Raw genomic sequence first — 27,652 nt, 5'->3', positions numbered from 1 at the left:
TGTATAGATCTATCATTACCTGGAAAATTGACAGACACTCAGTATGAAAAAAATCAGTCCAATATTTGAGAAAAACCGGGTATTCACAGATAAAGGACAGTCGACAGACAGACAGTATGCAAAAAACACTTTTTTGATATCAGAATTACTGAAAATGTTTATTTTGACGAAAATATAACATTAAAAATTGCAGTACTTTATTGACAAAATAAAAAATAACCCTCGAGAAGCACAAGATGCCTTGTTTTTATCAGTTTATTTATTCCCTGATATATAAAATACAAATAAAATTGTCCATATATGAAATTCTAAAAGCATCAAATTTTATACTTGAAGTGACTATACTTCGTTGTCATCCTTCGTGGGGTGTTTACCTTTTCCTTTTGTTCTGTCAGATTCCAAGAATTCTATATTCATGCCTGTGTAAAGTATTTAACCTCTCCAATGACTTGTAATAACTTCTATCCTGACGTAACTGCGAGGTGTTAATTTATTCTTGATCGTGCTGGAATCGTGTTGCTACCCGCCTGTGATGACTGGATCATTATGCCTGTTAAATTTCTAAGGAAATGGCAGTAGTCATATGTTCTTAGAAATGGCCATCGTATATCAAACAAATTAATGTACAACAATCGAATCTAGAATAACGTATGTCATTAAATCATAGGAAATTTCTTAATATTAAGGATGAAATTTATATATTTTAGATGTAATAGTCAGTATTGCTTTATTGTGAAATACAAAAAAATTGCAAGAAGAGTATATATGCTTGCTCATCTCAAGCAAAAAAAAAAAAAAAAGAAAGGAACAAGATAATAATGAAAATAAAAGTTGTAAACCCGTAAAACAAAAGCATGGTAAAAATAAAGAGTAGAAAAGAATGCGAAAGGGAGTGTAGACAACGCAAAAAGAACGATAAGCAATACAATATAAGATGTCGTAGCTATAAAAGTAATACTACATCTATAACAACTGTAAATGTGTAACTAAAAACATTTATCAAAACATAGTTGGCTATTCTACAATACATATGATTAAATACAGTGTAATTTGTAAATTATATTGTCACATATAATTTTAAATTATAAATATGTTTATCATCTTATTATTTAGAACGATAAAGGGATTAAATGATGATACTTTTAACATAGAAATAGCCGTATTGGTTAGATATATATTAGGCTAATTTTAAAAATATAGTAATAAATTTATAAATGTGATACAATATAATATTTCAGTAAACAATATAATGAAAACATAACCTACAATTTTTCTATGTTATGTAACATGTAATAATTTAGAAAAAAAAAATTAATAAGCCTATTATTATATTTGATTACACATTTAAGCTTATACTGGGTGGTTCATGAATAATATTGCAGCACATAAAGCAAATTATAATATACTTATAATAGTATAATTAAATTATAATCTTATAATATAGAAATATAGCCTATAAATATATTTATAATATATAAACACTGTACATTAATTTATAAGTTTTTATACAATATAATAAACCACTTAACAATACAAACAGATAAACCATTTTCATAGTAAAACTTTTCTCTAATATGTAACAACTGATCAAAAAACTGTAGTAGCCTATATTATTACACATTTAAATACAATATAGAGAATGATTCCATTAAGTAATATTGTAACATACATACATCAAATTATGTATATCAGTTATTATACTGCTCATATTGTTGAAATAATTACATACTAATAATTAAAGTAATATAGAAATAATGCCCAAATATATAATATGTCGATAATGTATAAAAACTGTAAATTAATTTATAAATATATGGGCCTGTACATACTGATCATTCAACCATAAATTATTTACATAATCAATGTATAGAAGAAAATTTTCCTCTAATATGTCCTAATTTATAAAAAATACAAGCTTATTATATTACACATCTCAGTATATATAGGGTGATTCTTAATAACGTTGCAAGAAAAAAGTATATTGATAATATTACTTACAATGACAATAAAACATAAATTAATAGTAATTAAGTTCAAATATTACTCATATGTAAGTCTATAACTCATAAAATTGAGACGTAATAAATAAAATTAATAAGTAATAAAATTACAATGACATCCATGTACAGGGGAAAATTTCCCATCAATACGTAACAACTCAATAAAATTGCAGCCTATTCCGTTATACATACGAATAGTATATACAGGGTCATTCATCAAAGATGTTGGTGCTTCTTGCGGAATATTTACATGTGAGATCTAATAATTTGGATTCATAAAACATGCAGTATATCGTACATTTTATTCGGTTACATAATATATCTACAAGGTGGACAATATAACTAAATAATTTATGTGCTATTTATCGAGACATGTTTAATTCATAACAAATTATGACAAAATAGTACGAAATTAATGTAGTCATGTATTTGTCTGTAAAATTAACTGTTAAATTCTTACGTAAACATAGAAGAATAACATAAATATTATATAGAAAAATTTGCTTTAGAGTACATAAATTTTACATTTTACGGACAAATATCTCCGGGACACAATATTACAAAAAATTATATTCTTCTCAAAGAAATCTAACATTTTGGAGTGTCAAATCGTAAGATAGTAGACTACAAAATGTTGCAAACAGGTTCTTTGAAAAATAAAGTTGTTCCACGTCATTTTAGTTTTTTTTTTGTTTGTTTTTTTTTTCGACAAATGTTTATTCACACTGCTATACGACGAAACTGCCTGTAAATTCGTTTTCTTTAATCTCTTGCTGTGATTTACTTGAATTTTATTTACTTGCTTGATGTGTCATTTCGTTGTTAAATAAAAACTGTGTTAAAACAATGTTTAACTGGAACTTGAGAAGCTGCGAAAAATATTTCATAATCACAGATTTCAACAGCAGAATTGACAAAATATCTAACAAAATTGTTAACAAAGTATTGTCTATTTCTAAATGTTTTCAAAATAAGAAAAATCCAGCAACTTCGTTGAATCACCCTGTATATAATAAATATACATAATTGCAGTATCTGTTGGCAGATCCCTATTAAGATAAAATATGTTTAACTCTTAAATATCACATTAAAAAAATATATATAAACAGACTAAAGTCTCAATCAGGACTGTCAACAGATATTGAAAATAACTTTAAATAATATTTAATAAACATTTGACAATCGCTTTCAACACTATCCCCTTCATTCCTGCTGAGAGGTTCCCTGGGCAACGTAGCATTTCCACGAACAATACGCCATCTGTGCACGTTCCTATTCTAGCACGGCCCCCCACTTCATTCAAGAGGTCGCCATCATCGTCGTCACCGACCTAAACAAGATAATAACGTCCCCCCACCCGATGAGCTTGAGGTAAGTAAAGAAATGATACAAGCAAGTACAAAACAAATTTCGTTGCTTTTCTGCTTCACTTTTTTTTTAATTCAACGCCATTTTTGCAACTACGTAGTCCTATCACTTCCGTTAATTTATTTTACTACAAAAATGGCCGGTTTCTATATGTTATATCATCCAGTAAATAATAGGTCTACCTCCCTTCGTGAATACAATACACTGATCTAATATCATCTCCGGATAAATCTTTTAGTTCATAATTCTGCCACCATAAAATTTTGTTTACGAAAAGAATAACATGCCTGAGTGCAATAGAATTAATTAATTTATTTAAATGAACTAACTTCAGCACATTTTGAATTTATAACTAATGGTTAAAACATTTAATACTTTCCCCATCAATGATTCCATAATAATAGAGAAAATCATGCTCTTTTTTTTTCGACTGCCTCCGTGGTCTGTTGGCCAGCATGCTGGTTTCCAGATCAGGAAGTCCCGGGTTCGATTCCGGGCTCGGCTCTCGGTGAATTTTTTTTTTTTTTTTTTTTTTTTTTTTTTTTTTTTTTTTTTTTTTTTTTTTGAAGAGGAATTCCCTGGGTGTCTAGAGTCTGGAAATTTGTATGAATGTGAGTGTGATTGTGAGTGTGCCGGCTTAATATTAATTAACCAATCATCACAAATATAAAAATACATCAGGACTGTCGCTGGGCAGTAACCTGAACACACGTTTCAGCGTCACATTGTTGACAAGTAACTCCATCTGTTAGCACAACCATAAAGCATCTAATAGATGCTATAGAGTTACCAACAACGAAAAAAAAAAATCATGCTTTACATTTCATGTAGTTCAGTTTCTTGAAAAAAAATGTTTAATAATTTGCAGATTAATTAATCGTAGATAATTTACTTTCAAGTTATCTCACAATGTTGATATAAAAGCACTAAAAAAACCTTATCTAACATATGAAGAAATTTTCCTTCTTTGAAAAAAAAAACACAATCAATTCACTCTCGGGTGAACCTGTTATAAATAATAGAGTTTTATTTTCTGCTACAACTCTGAAATATATAACATCAAGCAGAATTCTATAAAATTTCATTTCTTAAATAACTAGATAACAACCTCATAATATTTAATTCAGTGATAATAAATGTTGGAAATCTCTCAAGAAACATTAAGAGATTTTTCCTTGAAAATAAAAAGTCACCTTTCTAGATAGAGAAGAGATAAATTTATCTCAAGGTGAATTACAAATTACACAGGCAAGTTAATTGAAATATTTTCCACACCGCTGCACTCAAGCCTGAAAACTCATAAAAATTCCCCTGCTAAGTAAATATTAAGAAATAAAGTTTTGCCTTGGTAAGACATATTCCATTCTAGAAACAAATTATTTGAATTTATATTAAAATCGATTTCTCACGAATAAGTTACTATTATTAAGAACTGCCACAAATTTATTTTCGTGTAATTAAGATAAATATATCTGGATTATAAAATCACTATTAAAGGAAAGATTTAAATTTACCTTCAGTCAAATTCCAAACATTTACACAACTTGTTTCTCAAAATGATTCAAATAATCCAAGCCTAAAATTTAATAAAACATTTACTATTAAGTTTTGTTGGCTGAATATAAAAATACAATTTCCCTACAAAGTCACTAGCAATTTTGTTTTTCTTTTTAATCTAACATCTTTTTAATAGAGGTCACTGAAAAAAAAACATGGTTGAAATTTGTAAAAACCAAAACGAACTGCATAAATTTAGAAATAAAACAACGAATATTTTAATGCAAATGCAGCTGAAACATCGAAAGTTGACGACAGTCTTTATATTATAAAATATAGAGGAATAAATACAATTTATTAATCGTTAATTTTGTTCAAATAAATGAAAAAGAAGTTAGAGAATGAGAGAAACTTTGTAAGTGAAGTCTAGAATAAAAACACTTTCTTTTTCTATAGAAACATCACCCACGAATCGATAGTTTAAAAGCTTGGCCACATAATGAATGTACCCTCAGCTTCTAAATCAATTCATGTAGGCTAAATGTGTATTTGTCGAGAAACGAAATGAATACTTTGTAAAGTATTAGAAACCGGCCATTTTTGAGCAGAAAAATCAGAAGACAAATATTCGAAACGAAAGTTTGCACTATTCTGCAATAATATGCTATTATACAGGGTGTTTCAAAAATACGGGGCATAATTTCAGGTATGTATTTCCCACATGTAGAAAATCAAAATAGTTAATTACAACATGTGTCCGGAAATGCTTTATTTCCGAGTTATGGCCTTCACAGCATTGAAATTCACCGGAACCATACCTCATGTTTTAGAAGACACTCCACTGATCAATCGTCAACACATTCACTTCTCGCATGATGGCGCTCCTGCACACTTCAGTCGTACGGCTCGCCGGTACTTGGATCGAAGGTTTCGTGATCGATGGATAGGTAGAGGTAGCCCAATTGCTTGGCCTCCACGCTCACCTGATGTGAACCCTCTCCATTTCTACTTGTGGGGCCATTTAAAATCATTGGTTTATTCGTCTCCGGTGCCTGATTTGGAATCCCTTCGGAATCGAATTGTGGCATGTTCTGAGGACATACGCAATACTCCTGGAGTTTGGGATCGTGTTCGCAGGTCAATGAGACATCGATATGAGGTGTGTATTCAAGCAGGAGGTGGACATTTTGAACATCTTCTGTAATGACAACGACCTGCGGAAAGAAAAACGTTCCGGTGAATTTCAATGTTGTGAAGGCCATAACTCGGAAATAAAGCATTTCCGGACACATGTTGTAATGAACTATTTTGATTGTCTACTTGTGGGAAATACATACCTGAAATTATGCCCCGTATTTTTGAAACACTCTGTATATTTTGAATTTTGATGCTTTGCTTTCAGAAGATCCAAGCCCATGTCCTTGCATTCCAATTCCTCGCTATGCAGCTTCATAAAAAGAAAAGAAATTCCTCCCAGTCTTTTTTTATCTTACATTACCCAATACTGAAGATAATGGAGACGGTTTTGAAGAAACTTAGAAAGAATTTTCTTCGGAATACTTTCATTATCCACATTTTAAAAACACAATCGTTTTTAAATTTAATTTAATCTGTATCTTCATCACAAGTATTACTCTAGGATATTTGATAAGATCGAAGAAAATATCTTTTCCAATAACAAACCGTAAAAAATTGATTTCTGTATTTAAAACTACATCTTGATTTCATATAAACACAATAAATTATAATTATGAGGGAACTGATTTATTTTAAAAGTGGTAAATATTAATTATACAATTTACAATTTTACTATTATTTAATTTATAATCTGAATATAATTTTAAAACAATTATTAATCAAACATATTACTTTACAATGATTAAATTCATAAAGATGAAAAATTGGATATTTAAACGTACTAAAATGTGTATATTAAAATATAAATACCTTAAATACTTATATTAGAAGAAAAGAAATGTAAAATGTGCAATAAACGTATGTTTTAAAGCTTTCTTTCAAAGACTGTAAAATTACTAACTTATACTTAAGTTTTCTCTTTACAAAAACTATTTTGTGAAGAAGTGTAGTATAAATATATTCAATTATATTGTTTTACTGAAATTAATTTACGACAAAAATATTTCCTTAATACATAGTTCTTTCTAAAATATACTGCTTAGCTTGTTTCAATTTTCTATTTGTGTTATATCGAAATTATTTAAAGAAACTATAAAAATGCAGTTCAAATAATATTTTATCTATAGACCTTTGTAATACTCCTGTGTGCTTTTTGCTTTGACACATGTAAGTTAATATGTTGCTTTAGGTACGAACAACCTTAATGAAATATGTAATTTGTTGTTCAGAACATATTTCATATACTTATTAAGTAAATCAATAAATTAATGATATTATGCTTGTCAGTTGTTTCTTGAATAACGTAAACTTCATAAATTTGTTATTGTTCTAGTTTTCAACATTTCACAACAATCCCACCGTTGGTAATTCCTTTTTATGGAGATTCGATATCTCGAAAAAATTAAACATCGTTTTGCTTAAAAACGCTTTTAATTGTTCAATATAGAGGACTCTTATTGCGAATGTTGGCCTTCGTTGTCTAATAAAGTTTGGATGCCTAGAAAATAACTGAATAGTTTACATGTATTACTGTAATTACATCGCAAAGAATTTTTCAATTCTTCCATTCCATTATATAAACATTAAATATCAAATGAATATTGGTTGAAACTGTTTTATTAATGCAGAGACAAATGTTTTCTCGCAGTTATTTTGTATATATTATGCCTCGTAAGGATTCAATATCTCCGAAGTAAATAAAATTAAATTAAATTAACACTCGATTGTGAAATTTGGTTTTAAATTTTATTATAAAAGGTTTAGTAATGTGAAGAACATGAAACTTTCGTCATAATTCGTAATAAATATAGCGTATTACTTAGAGAGCTTATAGGTTTGGTGGCTTGTCATAACTTAGATAACTTAGTTGAGAATTTTGCTTTGTGGTTTAAGATGGAATATATTATGGGAGAGCTTCTTTTAAGCTATTATTCAATGGTGATGGAATAATGTACACCAAATTAAATTGTAACAAGTATATATACTTCCGTTCCTGACAACTATAGACCCGAGAAAATGTTGTTATAAACACTGTATTATTGGTTAGTATTGGTTTCATGTAAACATTAATTCTTATATTTTACTGCAGCACTTCTTAACCTTTTTATTTGCACACAACCTGTGATCTTTAAAATGTATTTTCATGTAAGTTTTCGTCTAATTCATTTACATAAGAATGATTGAGGAAAAATTCACATATTTCTCGTCATTTAATATAGAGATATTTGTGCTGCGAGATATAAATTTCAATGAAAATTAATTACTTATAATGCATTATATAATCAAGTCCTGAATTTTTATTTTATTAGAAATAGAAGTTATAAACCTTCAAGTGTGTCTGGAGACAAATTTTTTTAGCCTTTTTAGGATCTTGTACCTGTCCTTAAAAAAGGAAACCTGCAATATATGGTATAACTAAACCACTATGTTATTAAAGCATATCTTCGAAAATATTACTTTATGCTTTTCATATTGCAAAGAATTAATTTTAATTGTCATTATAGTATTGAAAGCCGTCATGTGAAAAAAGAATGTATGATAGCAGCATTTAGTTCATTTGAGAAAACCCTAAGCCTTAATGAGGACTTTGTACGTGCATGGTTGTTGGTAAGGGAAGAGTTCTGTTTCTAACCTCCTGACGACAGGTCGATAAGGAGGTCTGAAACGTTGGATATTTCTAAATTAATAAACGTGTACAAGGTAATAACTTTTTAATAGTAGCTTTCTTACAACAGATCCCAAAAACATGGTTTCCACTTTTTTTACATTATTCGCCGAAGGGGTGAATAATTATAGTTCTGAAACTTTGAATGTCTCTATATTTCTGACATAAAACCTAAACTCTTCTGGAGAGTGGCTCTTTATAACGCACATAGCAGACATTTCCCCTTTCCTTGAATTACTTGATGATAGAGTAAAGGCTGGTTCACAATAAACCGGGAACGAGAACAGAATGAAAACTAGAAGCAGAGAACGTGAATATGAAAAATTTTTGATTCACAATAAACCGAGAACGTAGACGACTATGCATATCGATATGTATGTCAATAACGATATGTAAAGTCGATATTACGCATTCTGATGTTATTTGTGTATAATTGACCAATGGCGTTCTCTCATGAGTACAAGGCAGCCAGCATAAACACAGGTTAACCAACTTCGAAATTTCAACTGAAACATTTCATTAGGTACGGTACTATAAATACGCCCATGCATCTTTATTATCACAACCTAATTTAAGTCTACCATAACGTAAAATAATTAGAGAAGAAACATTTGTAATAGAACAAAACTTAACACAACAGTAGTTATTGAATTGAAGTATGAATATGTAGTGTGTAATACAACCAATACAGTAATAAAATATGATTCACTTACGATCGGTGTTCAAAGACGCAGCTATTGAAAGCCACGTATTCTCCTTCATTTTCTCATCTTTATACGAGGCGCGCCGCTTATCGTAAACGTGAGGATTTTCCTCAACACTCAATATTAGAATCTCATCAAATAAAACTTGCTCCATGATGCACAGCACAGAACAAAATAATGCATAGGTTATATCATGGTCTTCTTTCTACAAAATATACGACAACAAAATAGCTTTTAGATGGCAATAGAATGAATCTAGTGGGCTGTGATCGGAAACGTAAACGCCAAAGTTGAAACTTGGCCAACTCTCCGTTCCCGATCCCGGGCTTCGGCAAGCTTTTCGTTAATTGTGAATGCCCACATTTAAATGTACACATTTTAACAATTTTACCGTTTTCGTTTTCGTTCCGATTCTCGTTTCCGGTTTATTGTGAACTAGCCTTAACTAGCTCCAAAACCTTGGTAGTTTTTCATGTATTACAAATGCAAGAATCTAAAACTTTCCACCATCTATAGCTCTACATTTAATTATATTATTTAAAGCAAAAAAATGTCCTCTACAGGCACAAATCCAACAGCAGCAAGCACAGTTATTGGCACAGCTACAAGATGCTCAGGGTAAACAGCAGGAACTGCAGAGACGCCTTCAAGAACAGCTCAACGGATTGTCTCAACAGCCATTCAATTTGCCACAAGTTCCTCAGTTCCCTATACCTTTTGAGCAACAGCAGCAAATTCAGCCTCAACAGCAACCTCAACCACAGCCTCAATTTCAACAACGGCCTCAACCACAACCTCAACCACAGCCTCAATTTCAACCACAACCTCAACCACAGCCTCAATTTCAACCACAACCTCAACCACAGCCACAATTTCAACCACAACCTCAACCACGGCCTCAACCACAGCCTGAATTTCAACCACGTCCTCAACCACAGCCCCAGCAACCTCTGCAGTTCCCAGAGGAGCCTCAAGTGCCCGAGCAGGCGCCTCCTTGCAGCACTCAGAGCGGTGAGGCTGGGTTCTGTCGTCCCCTCGTCAAGTGTATCACATTCTACGCTGAAGTTCCAGAGTTACGAAGACAGCCATGCCGTATGCAGAGCCAGGAGTTGGGCGTGTGCTGTCCGCTGAGGAAGAGACCGACCTGTAAGTACATCTGGCTTCTTGCTTAACTGAATCTCATAACTAGAGACCAGGCAATATATGCAATTTCGTATTCTAAACCATTCCTGTTAGCGGTATGGAAGCAAGGATTTTCAAGATCAACGACGTATAAAAATGCAGTCAACGCGAACAATGTTTCATATTTCGTAATATTGTGGAAAATATTTCATATTCCATAGTGTTATGGTAAAATTTTCGTATTTCATAATGTTCTAGAACAATTTGAGTATTTCATAATGCTCTGGCAAAATTTTCGTATTTCGTAATATTCTGGTAAAATTTTCATATTTAATAATGCTCTAGTAAAATTATCGCATTTAGTAACGTTTCGGTAAGATTTTTATATTCCATAATTTCCTGGTAAAATTTTCATATTTTATAATGTTCCGGTAAAATTTTCCTATTTCGTAATGTTCTGAAAAATTTTCAAATTCCATAATATTCTGGTAAAATTTTTCATATTTCTTAATGTTCTAAAACAATTTGCGTATTTCATAATGCTCCGGTAAAATTTTCGTATTTCGTAATGTTCTGAAAAATTTTCATATTCCATAATATTCTGGTAAAATTTTTAATATTTCTTAATGTTCTAAAACAATTTGCGTATTTCATAATGCTCCGGTAAAATTTTCGTATTTCGTAATGTTCTGGTAAAATTTTCATATTTCATAATATCCTGGTAAAATTTTCATATTTCATAACATTCTAGTAAAATTTTTATATTTCGTAATGTTCTAATAAAATTTTCATATTCCATATTATTCTGGTAAAATTGTCATATTTCATAATGTTGTGGTAAATTCACATATTTCATAATATTACGGTAAAATTTTCATATTTCATCATGTTCTAGAAGAAATTTCGTATTTCGTAATGTTCTAGTGAAATTCTCATATTCCATATTATTCTGGTAAAATTGTCATATTTCATAATGTTGTGGTAAAATTCACATATTTCATAATATTACGGTAAAATTTTCATATTTCATCATGTTCTAGAAGAAATTTCGTATTTCGTAATGTTCTAGTGAAATTCTCATATTTAATAATAATCTGGTAAAATTTTCATGCTTCATAGTGTTTTGGTAAAATTTACATATTTCATAATATTATGGTAAAATATTTTATAATGTTGTGGAAGAAATGTCATATTTCATAATCTTCTGGTAAAATTTTCACATTTAATAATGTTCTGCTGAAATTTTCGTATTTCATAATGTTCTGGTAAGATTTTCACACTTAATTCTGTTCTGCTAAATGTTTAATATTTCATAATGTTCTGGTAAGATTTTTCATATTCCACAATGTTCCGGTAAAATTTTCGTATTTCATAATGTTCTGGTAAGATTTTTCATATTCCACAATGTTCCGGTACAATTTTCATATTTCGTAATGTTCTGGCAAAATTTACATATTTAATTGGCAAATTTTCCGTATTTTATAATATTCTGGTAAAAATTTTCATATTTCATTGGTAAATTTTCCGTATTTCATAATCTTCTGGTAAAATTTTCACATTTAATAATGTTCTGCTGAAATTTTCGTATTTCATAATGTTCTGGTAGGATTTTTCATATTCCACAATGTTCCGGTACAATTTTCATATTTCGTAACGTTCTGGCAAAATTTACATATTTAATTGGCAAATTTTCCGTATTTTATAATATTCTGGTAAAAATTTTCATATTTCATTGGTAAATTTTCCGTATTTCATAATCTTCTGGTAAAATTTTCACATTTAATAATATTCTGCTGAAATTTTCGTATTTCATAATGTTCTGGTAAGATTTTTCATATTCTACAATGTTCCGGTACAATTTTCATATTTCGTAATGTTCTGGCAAAATTTACTTATTTAATTGGCAAATTTTCCGTATTTTATAATATTCTGGTAAAAATTTTCATATTTCATTGGTAAATTTTCCGTATTTCATAATCTTTTGGTAAAATTTTCATATTTCATTGCAAATGTTCCGTGTTTCATAATCTCCTGGTAAAATTTTCATATTTAATCGACACATTTTCCGTATTTCTAATGTTCTGGTAAAATTTTCATTTACTTTCATTCCATACTGCTCACAGCTGTCATTTGCATATCCCTTGGTATCGTCTCTTCTTCTGCTAACAGCGTCATATCATCAGCAAATCTTATGCACTTCATTCTTCTTCCTCGTACTATCACCCCTCCCATATTCTGCAAACAGTTCTTCACTAAATCCAGCAAGTAAATGTTGAACAGAGTAGGTGATAAAGAGTACCCATGATAGACTAGGCCTAATAAAAATTAATCTCACTTATTAATGTATATATAATTCCAATTTTTGTTTGGACAGCCCTTGTTTGTAATATTCTCTAATTACAGCTTGTCTTGTCTCATATGCACACAATCTTGGGATACTAAGTGGCTACCGAGAGATATTTCTTTTTATTTATTTCTGTTGAAGGGAATTCATTTGTGCTTTAAGTTTAAACAATTTACTTGGCGTATTCCTCTAATAACGTGGCGGCGAACTGATAAGGAACTTCCTTAGAAGGAAATGTTACTTAATTAAGTAAGACGTGCGAAAACCCGTTTGTCTGGCAGGCGATGAACTTGACCCTCGGGCTTCCACTTCGCCGATCCTCTCGTCCTTGTGTCCGGTAACAGGAAAGTGTGTGCGCATGCGCACTGAAGCATGTATGTCCCAACGCAGACAGCATGGGAAGCTTCCATTCAGCCCAGAGCATTACTTTATATAGACCTATACCTTACTTCTCGCAGATTGAATTAAAAGATAAGCTTGCAGTTTTACTTTATATTTTTATTAGGCGTCTCCACTTTTCAGCGGTTGCCTCTAACGCACTTTCCTCTCGATAGAGACGAGCACACTCAGTCAGTTGCAATATTTCTCCGACAGATGGCTGACCTGTAGCAGAATGTGAAAAGTTGACAACGAAATTATGTAATACTAGTGACAGTTCTGGTAAAATTTGCATATTTCATAATATCCTGGTAAAATTTTCATATTTTATAATGTTCTAGTAAAATTTTCGTATTTCGTAATGTTCTGGTAAAAATTTTCATATTTCATAATGTCCTAGTAAAATCTCCATACTTCATAATGTTCTGGTAACTTTTTCATATTTCGTAATGTTCTGGTAAAATTTTCATATTCCTTAATATCCTGGTAAAATTTGTCATATTTCATACGTTCTAGAACAATGTGCATATTTCATAATGTTCTGGTAAAATGTTCGTATTTCGTAGTGTTCTGGTAAAATTTTCATATTCCATAATATCCTGGTAAAATGTTCATATTTCATAATGTTCTAGTGCAATTTTCGTATTTCGTAATGTTCTGGTAAAAGTGTTCATATTTCTTAATAGTCTAAAACAATTTACGTATTTCATAATGCGATCAGGAGCTAAATCCTGTTTCCAAAACAAGATAATCGCGCTGAGACACGGCCCAGTGGACGAAAATAACATTTTAGTAATCTTTGGTTTCGAATCGTTTTGATTTATATTATTTAGGAAGTCGTGATAGCTTCTGCTGTGGAATTTTGTTACCCCTTCCATTGTATTATATGAAATAGAAACGAAAATGAATGGCTAGAAAATGAATTTGGCTACTATTAGGCGTAGTGGAGAAATTTAATGTAGGTGTGAAAAAAGTAAAAAGAAATATATTAACAAATGACAGACGAATTATTCATATTTCATATATATAGAGAGCAATAGAAGGCTGCTGAAAGATGTTTCATTTCAATAAATAATTGATTACAAACTGGAAATGGTTGCTTTTCCAGATTTTCAATTTCAGTCTCCATTACGACGCTATCGTTGAGGTTAGGGTTGATTTAAAAAATATGTTTATTACAAAATAATATAAATTTTTGGCATGATGATATAAAATTTATAGGTTATAAAATCTGTTTTGAAAATGATATATATTGTATCAGTTTACATTGTAAAGCATATAACAATTTTAACAAAAAAAGGAAAAAAACAATGAACAAACATCAAAAGAAAGTATGAACTTTAGGTGTTGTCCAGGAGGGAAACAAACATGTACGTATGTACAAAGAGAAAATTGTTTCCTCTATGGTAATTCAGCTGTTGACCAGACGGAACCAAGCGTGACCTAGTGTGTCACCACATTTTCGGTAATCGCGATCGGACTTGATCGCGATAAGTGCTAATCTCGATTAGTATTATAGTCTGTCACCAATATAATTGAAGAATTGTAGGATTAGGAAGAAAATGGATCGTGACCTTGAATTTCGTATTAACCTAGCATTCGTCTGGAATGCTTTAGAAAACAATGAAAAACCTAATACAAGATACCGGCCATTGGTATGAAACTCAGGACAAGTGGGATTTAACTCTTATGATGCAAGTGGGTTTTATCGTCATGCAAGTTCGTCAGTTTGCCGCGTTGAGTCCGGAGTGTCGCTGTGTTCCGATAAGAATGATGGGAAAAAATTCGTTTTTAAGTGTCCCCAATCTGACCCATCATTTACAGGATTTGGCAGCTTTATAACATTGAAATAATAATAATAATAATAATAATAATAATAATAATAATAATAACAATAAAGTATATTTTGTTTGTATAGGCGATTAATACCAATATATTCAGCCACTTATGTTCGGCTGATCAGTGACTAGATGTTGGCGATCCTGTTATGTTTGAATATTGAAGATACAGTCCACTGATGTGAGGACATCGGGTAGCAGAGAGAATTGTGTTGTTAATGGTTTTCGGTTTAATTTCCAACCACTATTTTATACGCATATGTTAAGCCAAAAAACCGTATGTGGTATAGGAATACATGTCGTGGTTAAACATTTCATCTAAACTGATGAATCATTACGTACTCCACGTTTAGAGATATCTGCAAAATTCGAGAATTTTAGCTTTAACAATTTCTGAGAAAACGGGAAATATGTTGCTAAAAGTTGTAAGGATATTAGTGGACGCACTACCTATTGAAAACGGTTTTAGAATCTAAAAATGCACTTAAAATATGGCGAAAAATTCTTCTGTAATAATATTCATTCCATTGTGTTTATAAAAATTCCATTATGTTTATAACACAAATCAGTATTTTCATCATTCATTCCTTTCTTTTTGTTTATCAGTTGTAATTAGTTAGATCAATTAGCACTAGATATTTGTAAATAAATATTGCAACCCTTTCTTTAATAATATAGTAGGCCACGTCAGATAATGAAATATTATAATACCACAGTCTAGTATATGCAATCACGAAGCTCAATACGTTGTAAATATGCATCCATAGATAGTTGCTAACCACTAGGATAGCTAATATCGCCTCATTATAGACAATGCGAAATAGTACTATTGTTCCTAGCACCCTCACAACTCAAGCTTCGTGACTGTATATACTAGACTGTGATAATACGAAGTTAGTAAATTAAATATCTCATTTAATAAAATAATAAATATATTGTTTATTATATATTATTCCACTCGACGAAGTGGTTCTAATAAAAACTACTCGAAGTTTTGGTTTTTCCTTCAATAAATTTACTCGTAACTGAAGTTGATCATAATTTTATGGACGAAATCATTTGTTTTTATGTATGAACATTGTTACGTACATTCCTTGAATGCCTTTGCCTCTGCGTGTTTACGTAATTAAAAGGAAATTTGGCAAGCACGCGCGAAAGTATGGAATTATGATGATCACGAAGATCCCTGAGGGGCAGCGTGAAGATTCTGAGGGTACAAACATTTCACAATCAAAGTTACATAACTATCATAATAGTTACAACATCATGTAAATAGTTATTTTATGTCGTTTGCGTTTAGAATAATGAGAGGGAAATTTTGTTTCCAGCGATTTATCGCAAGAAAGAGACACTCCCAAAACAAATGACGGTGTTACGTTGTTTATTATAGCCTTGCAGATGAAAAAAATTACATAGGCCTATCTGTAGAGAGGATAGGACGACAAAATATCGTTAAAAGTGAGATTTATTACGTAGTACGTGAAACTGAATTAATTTTATAAGCTATCTGTATTAAGGTTAATATCCTGGGCTCCATTTAATTGTGTCAATATGTTTTTCTTTCTATTTTTCCAAATAATCAGACATGAAACAAAATCTCGTTCGAGATTTTCATGATTTCCTCTTACCATCTGTATGAAATTCTGTATGTGTTTAGTTATTTCTCATTTACTATTGGATATGATTCATTCAGTAGACCTATTCAGTATCTACCAATCAATTCATCTAAGAATGATAAGTTAAATGTAAAAATATCACATTTTTACTCTAGATTGCAAGCAAAAGACTTGCTATATTCTATACCCCAAATTATAAGAAGAATGACTTCTATTGTAAACTGTACGATTCAAGTAGATGCAGGCCCTGCGTATTTAGTTATTCGTATATAGATACATATCAACAGACATAATACGGTTCGTTCTCTCATCGCATCTTCAATCCGTCAGAATGCTTCCTATGAGGTTTATGAGGAGGTTGGTTGCTTCTCTTCTGATGGCTCTACTAGACGTGCTGATATCATCATAATTGATCGGCAGAAGGATAAGGGTGTCATTCTTGATCCCACAATCCGTTTCGAGATGCACGAGCAAGAGCCACAAGAGGTGTGTCGTGAAAAACAAGTCATCTATGAGCTTTGTTGTCAGCATCTCGGAGCACAATACCACATCACACATTGGACAGTTTTTGGGCTCATGTTCGGTGCCCGTGGCACGATCCCACGAGAAACTTTAAATCAACTTAAACAATATAAAATTTCTGATGCAACGATTGATGCCATAGGATCTCATGTGTTAAAATCATCCTTAGCTATAATTAGTAATCATTTGTACCCAACAAACTTTTATTGTAAATGATTTCCTATGTTTTCATATCATTTATCCTGATGTTTTCTTTTTCCTTTCAATTTGTCGCACAATTGGTTTTCATGATTATTCTTTATGAATTGATTAGTAGGCTGATCTATTCGAACCCTTATTTAGGGCGGCTTTTTTAATAAAAAATATAGGCCTATACTGACGGAAATTGTCATTTGAAATTTTATATTAATGATTTATAATTAAATTCTAAACATATTCTTCCTTTTCACACAACGAGCAAAACTGTCAATCGGACCGTTGAACGTTAATTTTCTTCTGCTGACGTTCACCCACGTATATGAAAGGAGTGTTTAGAAGTACTTAGTTCCTGGTTGAGACAAATTACCTGGTTGAGGTTCTTTCCAGAGTTTTTCCTCAACCCATTAAGAGCAAATGCTGTGTAACTTTCGGTGTTGGACCCTGGACTTCGCTGGCATTATCATCTTCATCTCACTCAGATGCTAGATATCCATAGCAGTTGAAAGAGCGTCTTAAAATAACCAATTAAAAAACTACTTAGTGGCTTATAATTCTTCAAGAAATATAACCACTTTAATACGATTTTAGCCTTCTGTGTTCGAAGTGGTTAAAAAAAAAACTTTAGGCCTATTTGAAATTGTAACGAATATAGAAACAACGTAAAAATATTGTGCGATTTATATGTATTCGAGAAATATGATCACACTTTTTGTTAATACGCTTATACCATTAATTACAGTAGGCTTTGGACTACTGAAATTGTGCATAAAATAAAATAGTTTAGGATCCAGCCAGCAGTGATAAAACATAAAGAAAAACAAATGAATGTGACATCATAATGAATTCATTTTTAACGCGTAAAAGCTGAACGAAATATTCAACTTAATTTTAATGTAATAACAATTTACCTATTCGTACACAATTTTTTATGATTAATAAATGCGAGAATCATAAAGACAGAAATAGTTAATTTACATAATTTGATTCTGAAGTAGGGTGTCTAACTGCAGTATTAATTTTCAAAGAAATCCAATTCTCTGTAAATACATATTGTTATTCATTACAATTTCAAACAACTCATTGGCGTCATATTAGGTTTGTTTCAGCAAGCAATTCAGAACTAATATCGAACTTCTTTCGACGCATGCACCAGTTCTGTACAGTCTCAGAAAAAAGTTTTGTCGCACAGATACTTTATACCTATGTCCCAGAAAGAGGCAATGCGCATGATCAGATATACAATGAAACAGAACTAATTTTATTACCTCAATTGAAGTGTTCAGAGCCATAGTGGGCCAAGCGCCATTTATTAAAAACGGAGAAAGCAAGGTTTAAAGTTAAGTGAATATCATAGTGTTGTTGGTGTTGTGAAAGAGAAGGCCTGATGGCCTTAACTACACCAGAATAAATAAATAAATAAATAAATAAATAAATAAATAAATAAATAAATAAATAAATAAATAAATAAATAAATAAGTAAATAAATGAATGATGGAAGAGTAATGGAACGGAGAAAAATTCTCTCCGGCGCCGGGATTTGAACCCGGGTTTTCAGCTCTACGTGCTGATGCTTTATCCACTAAGCCACACCGGATACCACCTCGGCGTCGGACAGAATCGTTTCAGATTAAGCTCCAACTCTTGGGTTCCCTCTAGTGGCCGCCCTCTGCACTGCGTCATAGATGTCTATGAACGTAGGACTGAAGTCCACACATGTGCAAAGGGCGGCCACTAGAGGGAACCCAAGAGTTGGAGCTTAATCTGAGACGATTCTGTCCGACGCCGGGGTGGTATCCGGTGTGGCTTAGTGGATAAAGCATCAGCACGCAGAGCTGAAAACCCGGGTTCAAATCCCGGCGCCGGAGAGAATTTTTCTCCGTTCCATTACTCTTCCATCATATGATGACGCAGAATATCTGCATGGAAATAACATATGTACTTCGGTACATTAAAATAATATGAATGAATGAATAAATAAATAAATAAATAAATAGTTTAATGAAGATTGATATGTCATATAGTTTTAATATGCATACTTTATATTACAGTACTTGCTATATGTTTCATTAAATTATAATAATCACTTAATTTTAACCCTTGTTTTCTTCGCTTTTTATTTATGGCGCTTGGTCCACATGGCTCTGAACCCTTCAATTAATCGTTGTCCTCTGATCATGCGTGCTGCGTCCTTTCTGAGACTTAGGTATAAAGTATCTGTAAGACAAAACTCTTTTCTAAGACTGTACATTTTCAGAACTGGTTCGGGATTTTATGATGTTGGAACGTTTCTTTAACTCTTCTTTCGCGGCCTTCGGAGTTTCTTCTCATATTAAAATTATATTCATCTTCCGAACTTAACTCGTCATAAAATATATCACTATCAACTTCCAAAACACTATGGTGGACTATTTTTTAAATTTTAATCTGTCCAGTCTCGAAGCATTTTAACCTCAACTTCAGATTAAACCATCTGCGCATGCGTTAACGATCAGAATTCCCAGTTCCTGCTCTTAATCTAGAACCAATTTCACTCGTTCCGAACGAGTTCCAAAGCTCGTTGGAACAGGGAACTGGGAGATCAGAATCATTTCAAGTATTGTTGGAACGCACATTGAGATACTGCGCATGAGCAGACAGTTCAGAATCGATTTTGAACCTTGCTGGAACAAACCTATTGATGTGTGAATCGTTTCGATTGTCAATTGCATTGTTGTCTGCAGACTAGGCCTCATGGAATGAGATAGCGATTATGAAGCAGTTAACAAGAAGGCTCTGCCTTGTTAAATTTAAAAGCGAGGAGTGTAAAAACGGAAATGGAAAGAAATATCAACATTTTATTTCAAATCCAAAACATTCTGACAATCCCAACGATACTCAAGATAAGATTCACGAAAAACATAAACTTTTCACGCGATTATATGGATTCTGTGAATGCTCTGCCACTTTTTAATTTTAAATTAAAGTTATTAATCCTTAACTAATACAATAACTAATAACACAAACAAGCTGCATTCCGAATAATGGTACACAGACTACTCAACATACCAATGAACCAACAGGATTACAACGAAGAGCTAAACACAATAAAATACATAGCACAAGAAAACGGATACAACCCCAACATAATAGACAACATAATACGTAAGACAAAACAAAACACAAAAAACAGAAGAATACAACACAAACACAAGAACACAAAAAATATATCACACTAACATACGAAAACAAAAACACACATAAAATTGCAATCTCATTCAAGAAATTAAACTACAACATCGCATATAGAACAAACAACACTCTACAAAAACATCTCAACACACAAACAAAACAAACAAACAAATACAACCACACAGGCGTATACAAACTCAAATGTAACACCTGCAACATCTTCTACATAGGACAGACAGGCAGATCATTTCAAACACGTTACAAAGAACACATCACAGCCATAACAAAATTACAAAACACCTCCACATATGCAGAACACATCACAAATGCCAACCACACCTACAGAGACATCAACACAGACATGGAAATACTGCACATCCAACCAAAAAGCCAGAAACTCAACTCACTAGAACAATATGAAATATACAGACACACGAAAACACACCCCAACGATATTCTCAACACACAACTCAATTTCAAAACACATACACTCTTTGACTCTACACTTCGAACACACCCACAAAGGAAACAAGAGGCGCCAAGACCAACAACGATCAGTTCCGAAGATGACCGAAAATAGGTCGAAACATGTTAACAAGGTACGTTAATAATATTTAACACAAGAAAGTTCTTATCATACATATTCCGAAGTGATACAGTGTTAAAAGTTGTGTAATCAAGATGTATGCTTAACTAATAATATGCCATGTACGTAATTCCCTGAAAAATTGACTTCTAGGTCTAGGTAGTGTATTAAAAAATATGTATAAGAGTTGAGAATAAATTTATCCAAAATTAATTTCCAGGTATCCGAAAAGGTTCTAGGAATAAGTATTTCCTTGAAAACACCTGATTAAATTTTGCAGCATCACATTACATTCTCTTTGCACTTTAGTAATGAGAAAATAAAATAATGTGAACAAAAACCAACTGACCTTAAAGAAAATAATGATTCTATTGTACGCCATTTTATTGAAAGGAACCTTGACTTGGTTAATTCTTGACGAGGAGCGTTCATAATTCTGTACGAAACTTTATTTTGCTATGAATCATGAGTCCTAAAATTTAACTATCGGCACAGGCGAAAGATACAGCTAATAATAGGTTTTTATTCTTTACCTGTCGGTTAACGTAGGGATATTACATCGCCAATATCCCTCCCAGATGTCACGACTTTCAGTTTGTGTCTGCACGTCTGGACGGGCGGGAGAGAGGGAAATATGTTTCTAGCTAGCAAATTTCGCTTAATTACGTTCTTTACAACCTTTAACTACCTTCATTTGTTGTCCGTAGACCGCAACTAATCACAGCCGCCTGGAACTGCTGGAGTGCGACTACTTCGCCATCTGTTGTTCGAATCGAGAACCGCCCTTTCATACGTTTTTTCAGTCTCACACCAGAACTTTTCAGAATATAAATAGAAAGAAAAATAAGCTTTACTTCCATTTATGAAATCATACAAAATATTGTTTACTTCAATATATTTGTAACACAGCCATTGCTGAAATTAGACCTTTCAATAACAAGGTACATTTTAGCAACTAAAAGTTAAAAGTTTTGCACTTTAAAATTCAGGTTTAATATTTTATAGCACTTTTAGGCCCAGTTTTATAAATATGGTTAATCTAAAGATTACCTACGTTAAACCCAGATTAAACCTAACCGTGAGTTTAAGTCAACGTGCCGTATTACAGAGTCTCGGTTAAGGTAAACCGTGGTGGAATAAGATTGGTATTACTGCTGGAAAAGAAAAAAAGACGATCGCAGCCGTTTAATTACATTATTGATTTAAAATAGCCGACAGTCGTGGAGAATCTTCATTAAGAAACATCTTTGTCCTTCGATATCAGAAAGAGTATCATAAAAAATCTATAGAGAACCAATACCGCGTACTTCAGTATGCTTGTCAGACTTAACCTCAAATAGTTTCTTAATGGCTACCAACGTTATACCACAGTCTAATATATACAGTCGCGCAACTTTAACACTTTTTTTGCCAACATTCACGACACTAGCGCTCAAGCGGCAGGCAAGGCACTGGTCATAGGATTGATACAGCCAGCACGTGCTTTAAAGGTATGCGAGATGTTGTAATAACGTTTTAATCATGCGTCGGAATAAAGGCAATGTGTGCAATGACGAAAATTGCAGTAACAACAAGTTTAAATCTCCGAATTTGTCGTTCTTCAGATTCCCTAAAGACCAAGAGAAAATCATAACTCAGTCATAACCTATAATCCACGCTGTAGGTAGCCTACGTATTGTGTTCTATAAAACATTTATTAGTTATCAGTTACCTATTTGTATGTCAGGAAGGAGAGTTTAAATAAAAAACAAAGTAAATACCTGTTACAATATATTATTTTTTTCAAGAGATCATGTGTAAATGTGTACCGATTTTGGATAATGTATCTACAGTTTTTAATGCAAGTAATTCCATAACTTTTGTATTCGTGTTTTTTTCTTTATATTTTTCAAAAGTTGAATGTTATATCCCATTCAAGTAGGGATTATGGTGTTAATTTTTTCAAGAATTCATGGCGTATTATAATCCTTTTGCAAAATATTCACTTCTCGAAGAAATCCAGACTGTGTCGATAAATTTCTGATGTGTTGGTGTAGATTCATGTAGCAGACGTATTAAGTTCTCAAGAAATAAAAGAGCCTTTTTAAATTTAATATAAAGAGCAATCTTTCCTGTAATAATTTGCATGACTATTATTGGTGTTGATTTTACATTACCAGTGATTATTTGAGCCGTTCAGAGCAGAAGTGGTATAAGTGAAAATTAGGTAATGAGGTTTAAAGTAAAAATTCTGTAAAATACAGCGCAAAGTAGCAATTAATATATCCTTCGTGCTATTCACTGACTACTAATAGTTTAAATGAATTCAATATTAACTGCTACTTTGCGCTGTATTTTACAGAATGTTTACTTTAACCCTCATTACCCATTTTTGACTTACACCACTTCTGATCTGAAAATAAAATTAGGCCTACATTTTCTGAGTAATTGAAGTTACAATTTTTTCAACAAAGTTGTGTATTCATTTGTTCTCACCTACGTCATAATAACATAAGTGCATGTAAATTACGTATTATATAGGTAGGGTAAGTTAAAATTAAGCTTATGTGTGAAAACTTTAAATGTAATGTAAAATGCGGTAAACTTTCCATAGAAATTTAAACCATAATATCAGCACTATTAGCGACTCAAAATATTAATAAAAAATTGAAAAATAATGAACTTCATAAATCAATGTCTGTCAAATTAAGGTTTAAATCTTCTCCTTTTTTATTTTTAAGTTTACCTCAGCGGCCGGGTTTACCCCAATTTGCGGTATGGAAAATAGTTAATTTCTCAGGAAATAGGGAGAGGAGTTCGCCAAGCGATGTACCCTACGAGATATGCCCTACAATTTTGACTCTTCTCACAGGAAATATAGAGTTCCAATGGTTTATAAATATATTTAGGAATGAATTGAATTAACCGTCCACGTACAAACAATTATATTATTTCAAACCATGATACGTGATCAGAATCATGATTCAGTTGTAAGGAGCAGAAAGAATTACGTTTATTCCCAGCTTCTGAAACTTGTAGATTAACTGCGTGTGAAATTCTTCCAGGATTCTAAAGTAGAATTAGTAAGAACCATATACACTTATTGTATAGCATAAAAATATAAAATAAATTACGCAAAACCCGTTTTCTGATGTGTTATCATATGTCGTGTGCACACTTTTAACTTGCCTGCCGCTAGAGGGCTACTGTCGCGCCAGCTGTCAAATGTTGGCATATTTTATACGTATGAGTTGCGTGACTGTATCTATTAGACTGTGGTTATACTCCCAACACAATGCAGCCAAACTAAACCTTGCATGACCTTCCGCAACGTAATGTTATAATTAAACATTGTTTAGCGTTTTTGGATGGAACATTTTTAATGGAAAGTTTCGTGGTAAAAATTCAATGTCAACAATGTGTAAACAGATGAATTTTCTAGATTTTCCAGTTAAGATTCTTAAAAATAATACATAAGTAATGTTACATATAAAATTTCAGTGGAATTGTGAACATTAACAAACACGCCAAAAGATATGGTGTGATCTTATCCCGCTCCATCTTGTTACTCAGTCTCAATCATCCGCTATCACATACAGCTTGTTTGTGACCTAAAGAAATTGCACAGACAGCCAAAATTCTAGCACCAGGCATATCAGTTAAAAGATGGAGATAACGGTACAGATGTCAGGTAGGACACATTCCTATGCTATTCGTACCATAAATGTAAACATGGAGATGTGACCATACTATTTAAAGAATATAAGAACCTGTATGTGATGAGGACTTTAGATAGATTCTGACTTTTTTACAAACACACAAAAATGTCTCATAAAATACAATTTTCGCTCTTATTTCGTAAAAACACATACGTTTCGTATTTTTATTCAATTTTGCATTAAATAACGGATTAAAAAGCCGCACTAATATATTTAACATCCTTTTAAACATAAAATTACTTATTTTTACAGTATTTAGGCGTATTTTGCATTCATAGTTATTGCGAAAATCAACAATCTCCAACGACTGTGTTAAAATTTTACTAGGTCTATCATTGAAATGTATTTTAAAAGTAACTACATCAATACCAAATACCTTACTATAATAATACCTGACAGCTGTATACTAGCAGCATTGGTGTGAGTGCGAAATATCGCGGACCTGACATCTAGTGGAGCGGGATGGAATTACGTCCACAAATACAAATATTAACATAGCGAGATTCGGGCTATTGTTTAAAACGTGAATTACTAATGTGGAATATTATATGAGACACTTAAGAAATGTTGAATAGTATTTAATGTAAAATTATTACCTTATATCAAAGCCGCATATTATGAGAAATATTGCATATTTCATATTACTTTCCGTAATTGTTATATATTTTTTCTTTGGTTTAGTGAGACAAAATCAATTCTGACATTAAGAATGAATTTACAATAATGCTTTATATACGCATTGCTGACAACTACAAAGCTAAAATTAATAGTAATCTGATGCTTGTAATAATTAGTAAAGGCATGTGGACAACAATAAAACTTAATTTGATAAAACCTTAAAATTTCCAATACATTTTAACTTCTATTCATTTATTAGGTCTAAATAAAAAAGCTAATATTTGTATTTTTCTATCAACACAAAGACGAAGGAATTAGGCCTACTAAAGAATGTTGTTGACTCACGTTTTATGATCCCTCGGAAATCGAAAGTACGATTTGGAGCAATTTGTAATGCTGTAATTTTGTAACAATTATAAACAGGACATACACACCCTGACATTTTAACACAGCACTAATTAATAAAACTATTAAAATTAGCCCAGCAACAATATACATTGCAGTTGATTACAGCTTGTTTCGCGAGTAACGCCACACCGGTCGCCTAGGTAGCAGCACCAGCGTCATTCGCGCGCAGAACTGCTAGCTGTCCAGTATTATTATAGTAAGGTATTTGTTAATACTAGTGTTAAAAATTAATACCTTTCAACTGTTTAAAGAGTTGACAAACGATGTAGCGCCTGTTAAAAGTAAACAACTTTCAACTGTTCAACGTGATGCATGTATTCATTCCACAGATCTTTAGTAGGGCTGCAACTGTTTGGTCTCGTCTCGGCCAGTAACTTCATAAATCAAATTCCGGGTGAAAGTTCATTTTCGGAATAGAAAACATATCAATCATTTAATTAGGTCCAAACAGCGTTACAAGAATGTTTATATCCTACTGCAAGAAACGATATCGCTATCCAATTCAACCAAGGGGGTACATAGATGATAGAACCATCGAAATTAAGGGCTTTCATTTCATACAATGATCTGTGTTTTTAATTAGGATTGGAATTGACGCCTAGAATATTTCTCTTCATTTTCCTTTGGCATGTCTCTAGCATTTAAAGTGGAATGTTTGTCTGCGTACTCCTCTGAGAAAAATTGTAACAAAGATTAAAGCGTTGCCCCTTATGGGAGTTCGTCGATACCACCCGCAGCACATTCTTTGATTAAATGACTTCATTTGTTCAGTCATGGCCCGGGTTATACTTCTGCTACAACATTCGCAAAATAAAGTGCACAAACTATGCTTATTATGTTGCCGGACCCACAGTCATTTGTTTCTATATTTTAAGAGGTTATGTGCATCACAGCATTTCCTGAAAGAAACCGCCCAGCCATCCGGGATGCCGTGTCTTTATATAGGCAATTCCAACAATAACGATGATATATTAACTAATAAATGAATAACGTATTTTGATGCTTCTTTATTTCACTGATATACATATTTATATAAGGAGGCCGTGCTAAAACAGTTTCTGTAATTCTGTGATTTCGGTATCGATTTATGTGAAACGTTTTTCTTTTTTTTTAGGTATAAAAGCTTAACGAAATATTTAACTTCAATTCAATCAAGAATTGTTATTTGGACATAAATGAGGTGATTAATAAATACTGGATTTATAAAGACAGAAATATTTTATTTAATATAATCCAATTATAAAGTACGTGAATGTGGTATTAATTCCCAATTAATCCAATTCTCTGTAATCATATTATTAATTACAGTTTCAAACAACACATTGGCGTCATTTGATGTGTGAATCGTTTCGACTATCAATTGCATTGTTGTCTGGGGACTAGGCCTCCTGGAATGAGGAAGCGATTATCAAGTAGTTAACTAGAAGGCTCCGCCTGGTTAAGTTTACACGCAGAGATTATGAATAAAGAAACGAAAATAAATATCAAATTTTTTTTTTATTTATTTATTTTATGTCGCTTTAACTTAGGAAGTCATATCGCGACAACTCAAAATGTTATTTTAAATCCCAAACATTTTCAGAATCTCAACCATGTTCACAATAACAATCACGAACAGCATAAAGGTCTTGGACTTCTCCGTGGCTAGAGTTGAGGAATAACACTATTTGGCCAACATAAGTATACTTATTCTTTGACATAAATATTTGTTATTAAATCAGCTGTTAATGACGTGCTGTTTAAGTATTGTATATTATATGTTATGATTGAGCAAATGTCCTTAGC

The 27,652-nt window shown here is 32.1% G+C and overlaps 1 protein-coding gene and 1 non-coding gene across 4 annotated transcripts in view; both read left to right on the top strand.

Moving 5' to 3' along the window:
- Nucleotides 1–27,652, top strand: part of LOC138714114 (salivary peroxidase/catechol oxidase-like) — a 153,668-nt gene that overhangs the window by 17,915 nt on the left and 108,101 nt on the right. For 2 of the 3 annotated variants that reach the window (XM_069846586.1, XM_069846585.1), the window contains exon 2: nucleotides 9,935–10,517. In XM_069846586.1, the coding sequence (XP_069702687.1) occupies nucleotides 9,935–10,517 (583 nt within the window). Of the gene's footprint in view, nucleotides 1–3,281; nucleotides 3,372–9,934; nucleotides 10,518–27,652 lie in introns of all 3 variants that reach the window. The other variant, XM_069846584.1, reaches the window with a different exon arrangement.
- TRNAC-GCA (transfer RNA cysteine (anticodon GCA)) lies at nucleotides 19,183–19,254 on the top strand. Its single transcript has one exon. It is a non-coding gene; the product is annotated as a tRNA-Cys (tRNA).

This window comes from Periplaneta americana, chromosome 2 (assembly GCF_040183065.1).
Source record: "Periplaneta americana isolate PAMFEO1 chromosome 2, P.americana_PAMFEO1_priV1, whole genome shotgun sequence".
Taxonomy (NCBI): domain Eukaryota; kingdom Metazoa; phylum Arthropoda; class Insecta; order Blattodea; family Blattidae; genus Periplaneta; species Periplaneta americana.
The sequence above is the reverse complement of the archived record's forward strand: the minus strand, read 5'-3'. Positions and strand labels throughout refer to the sequence as shown.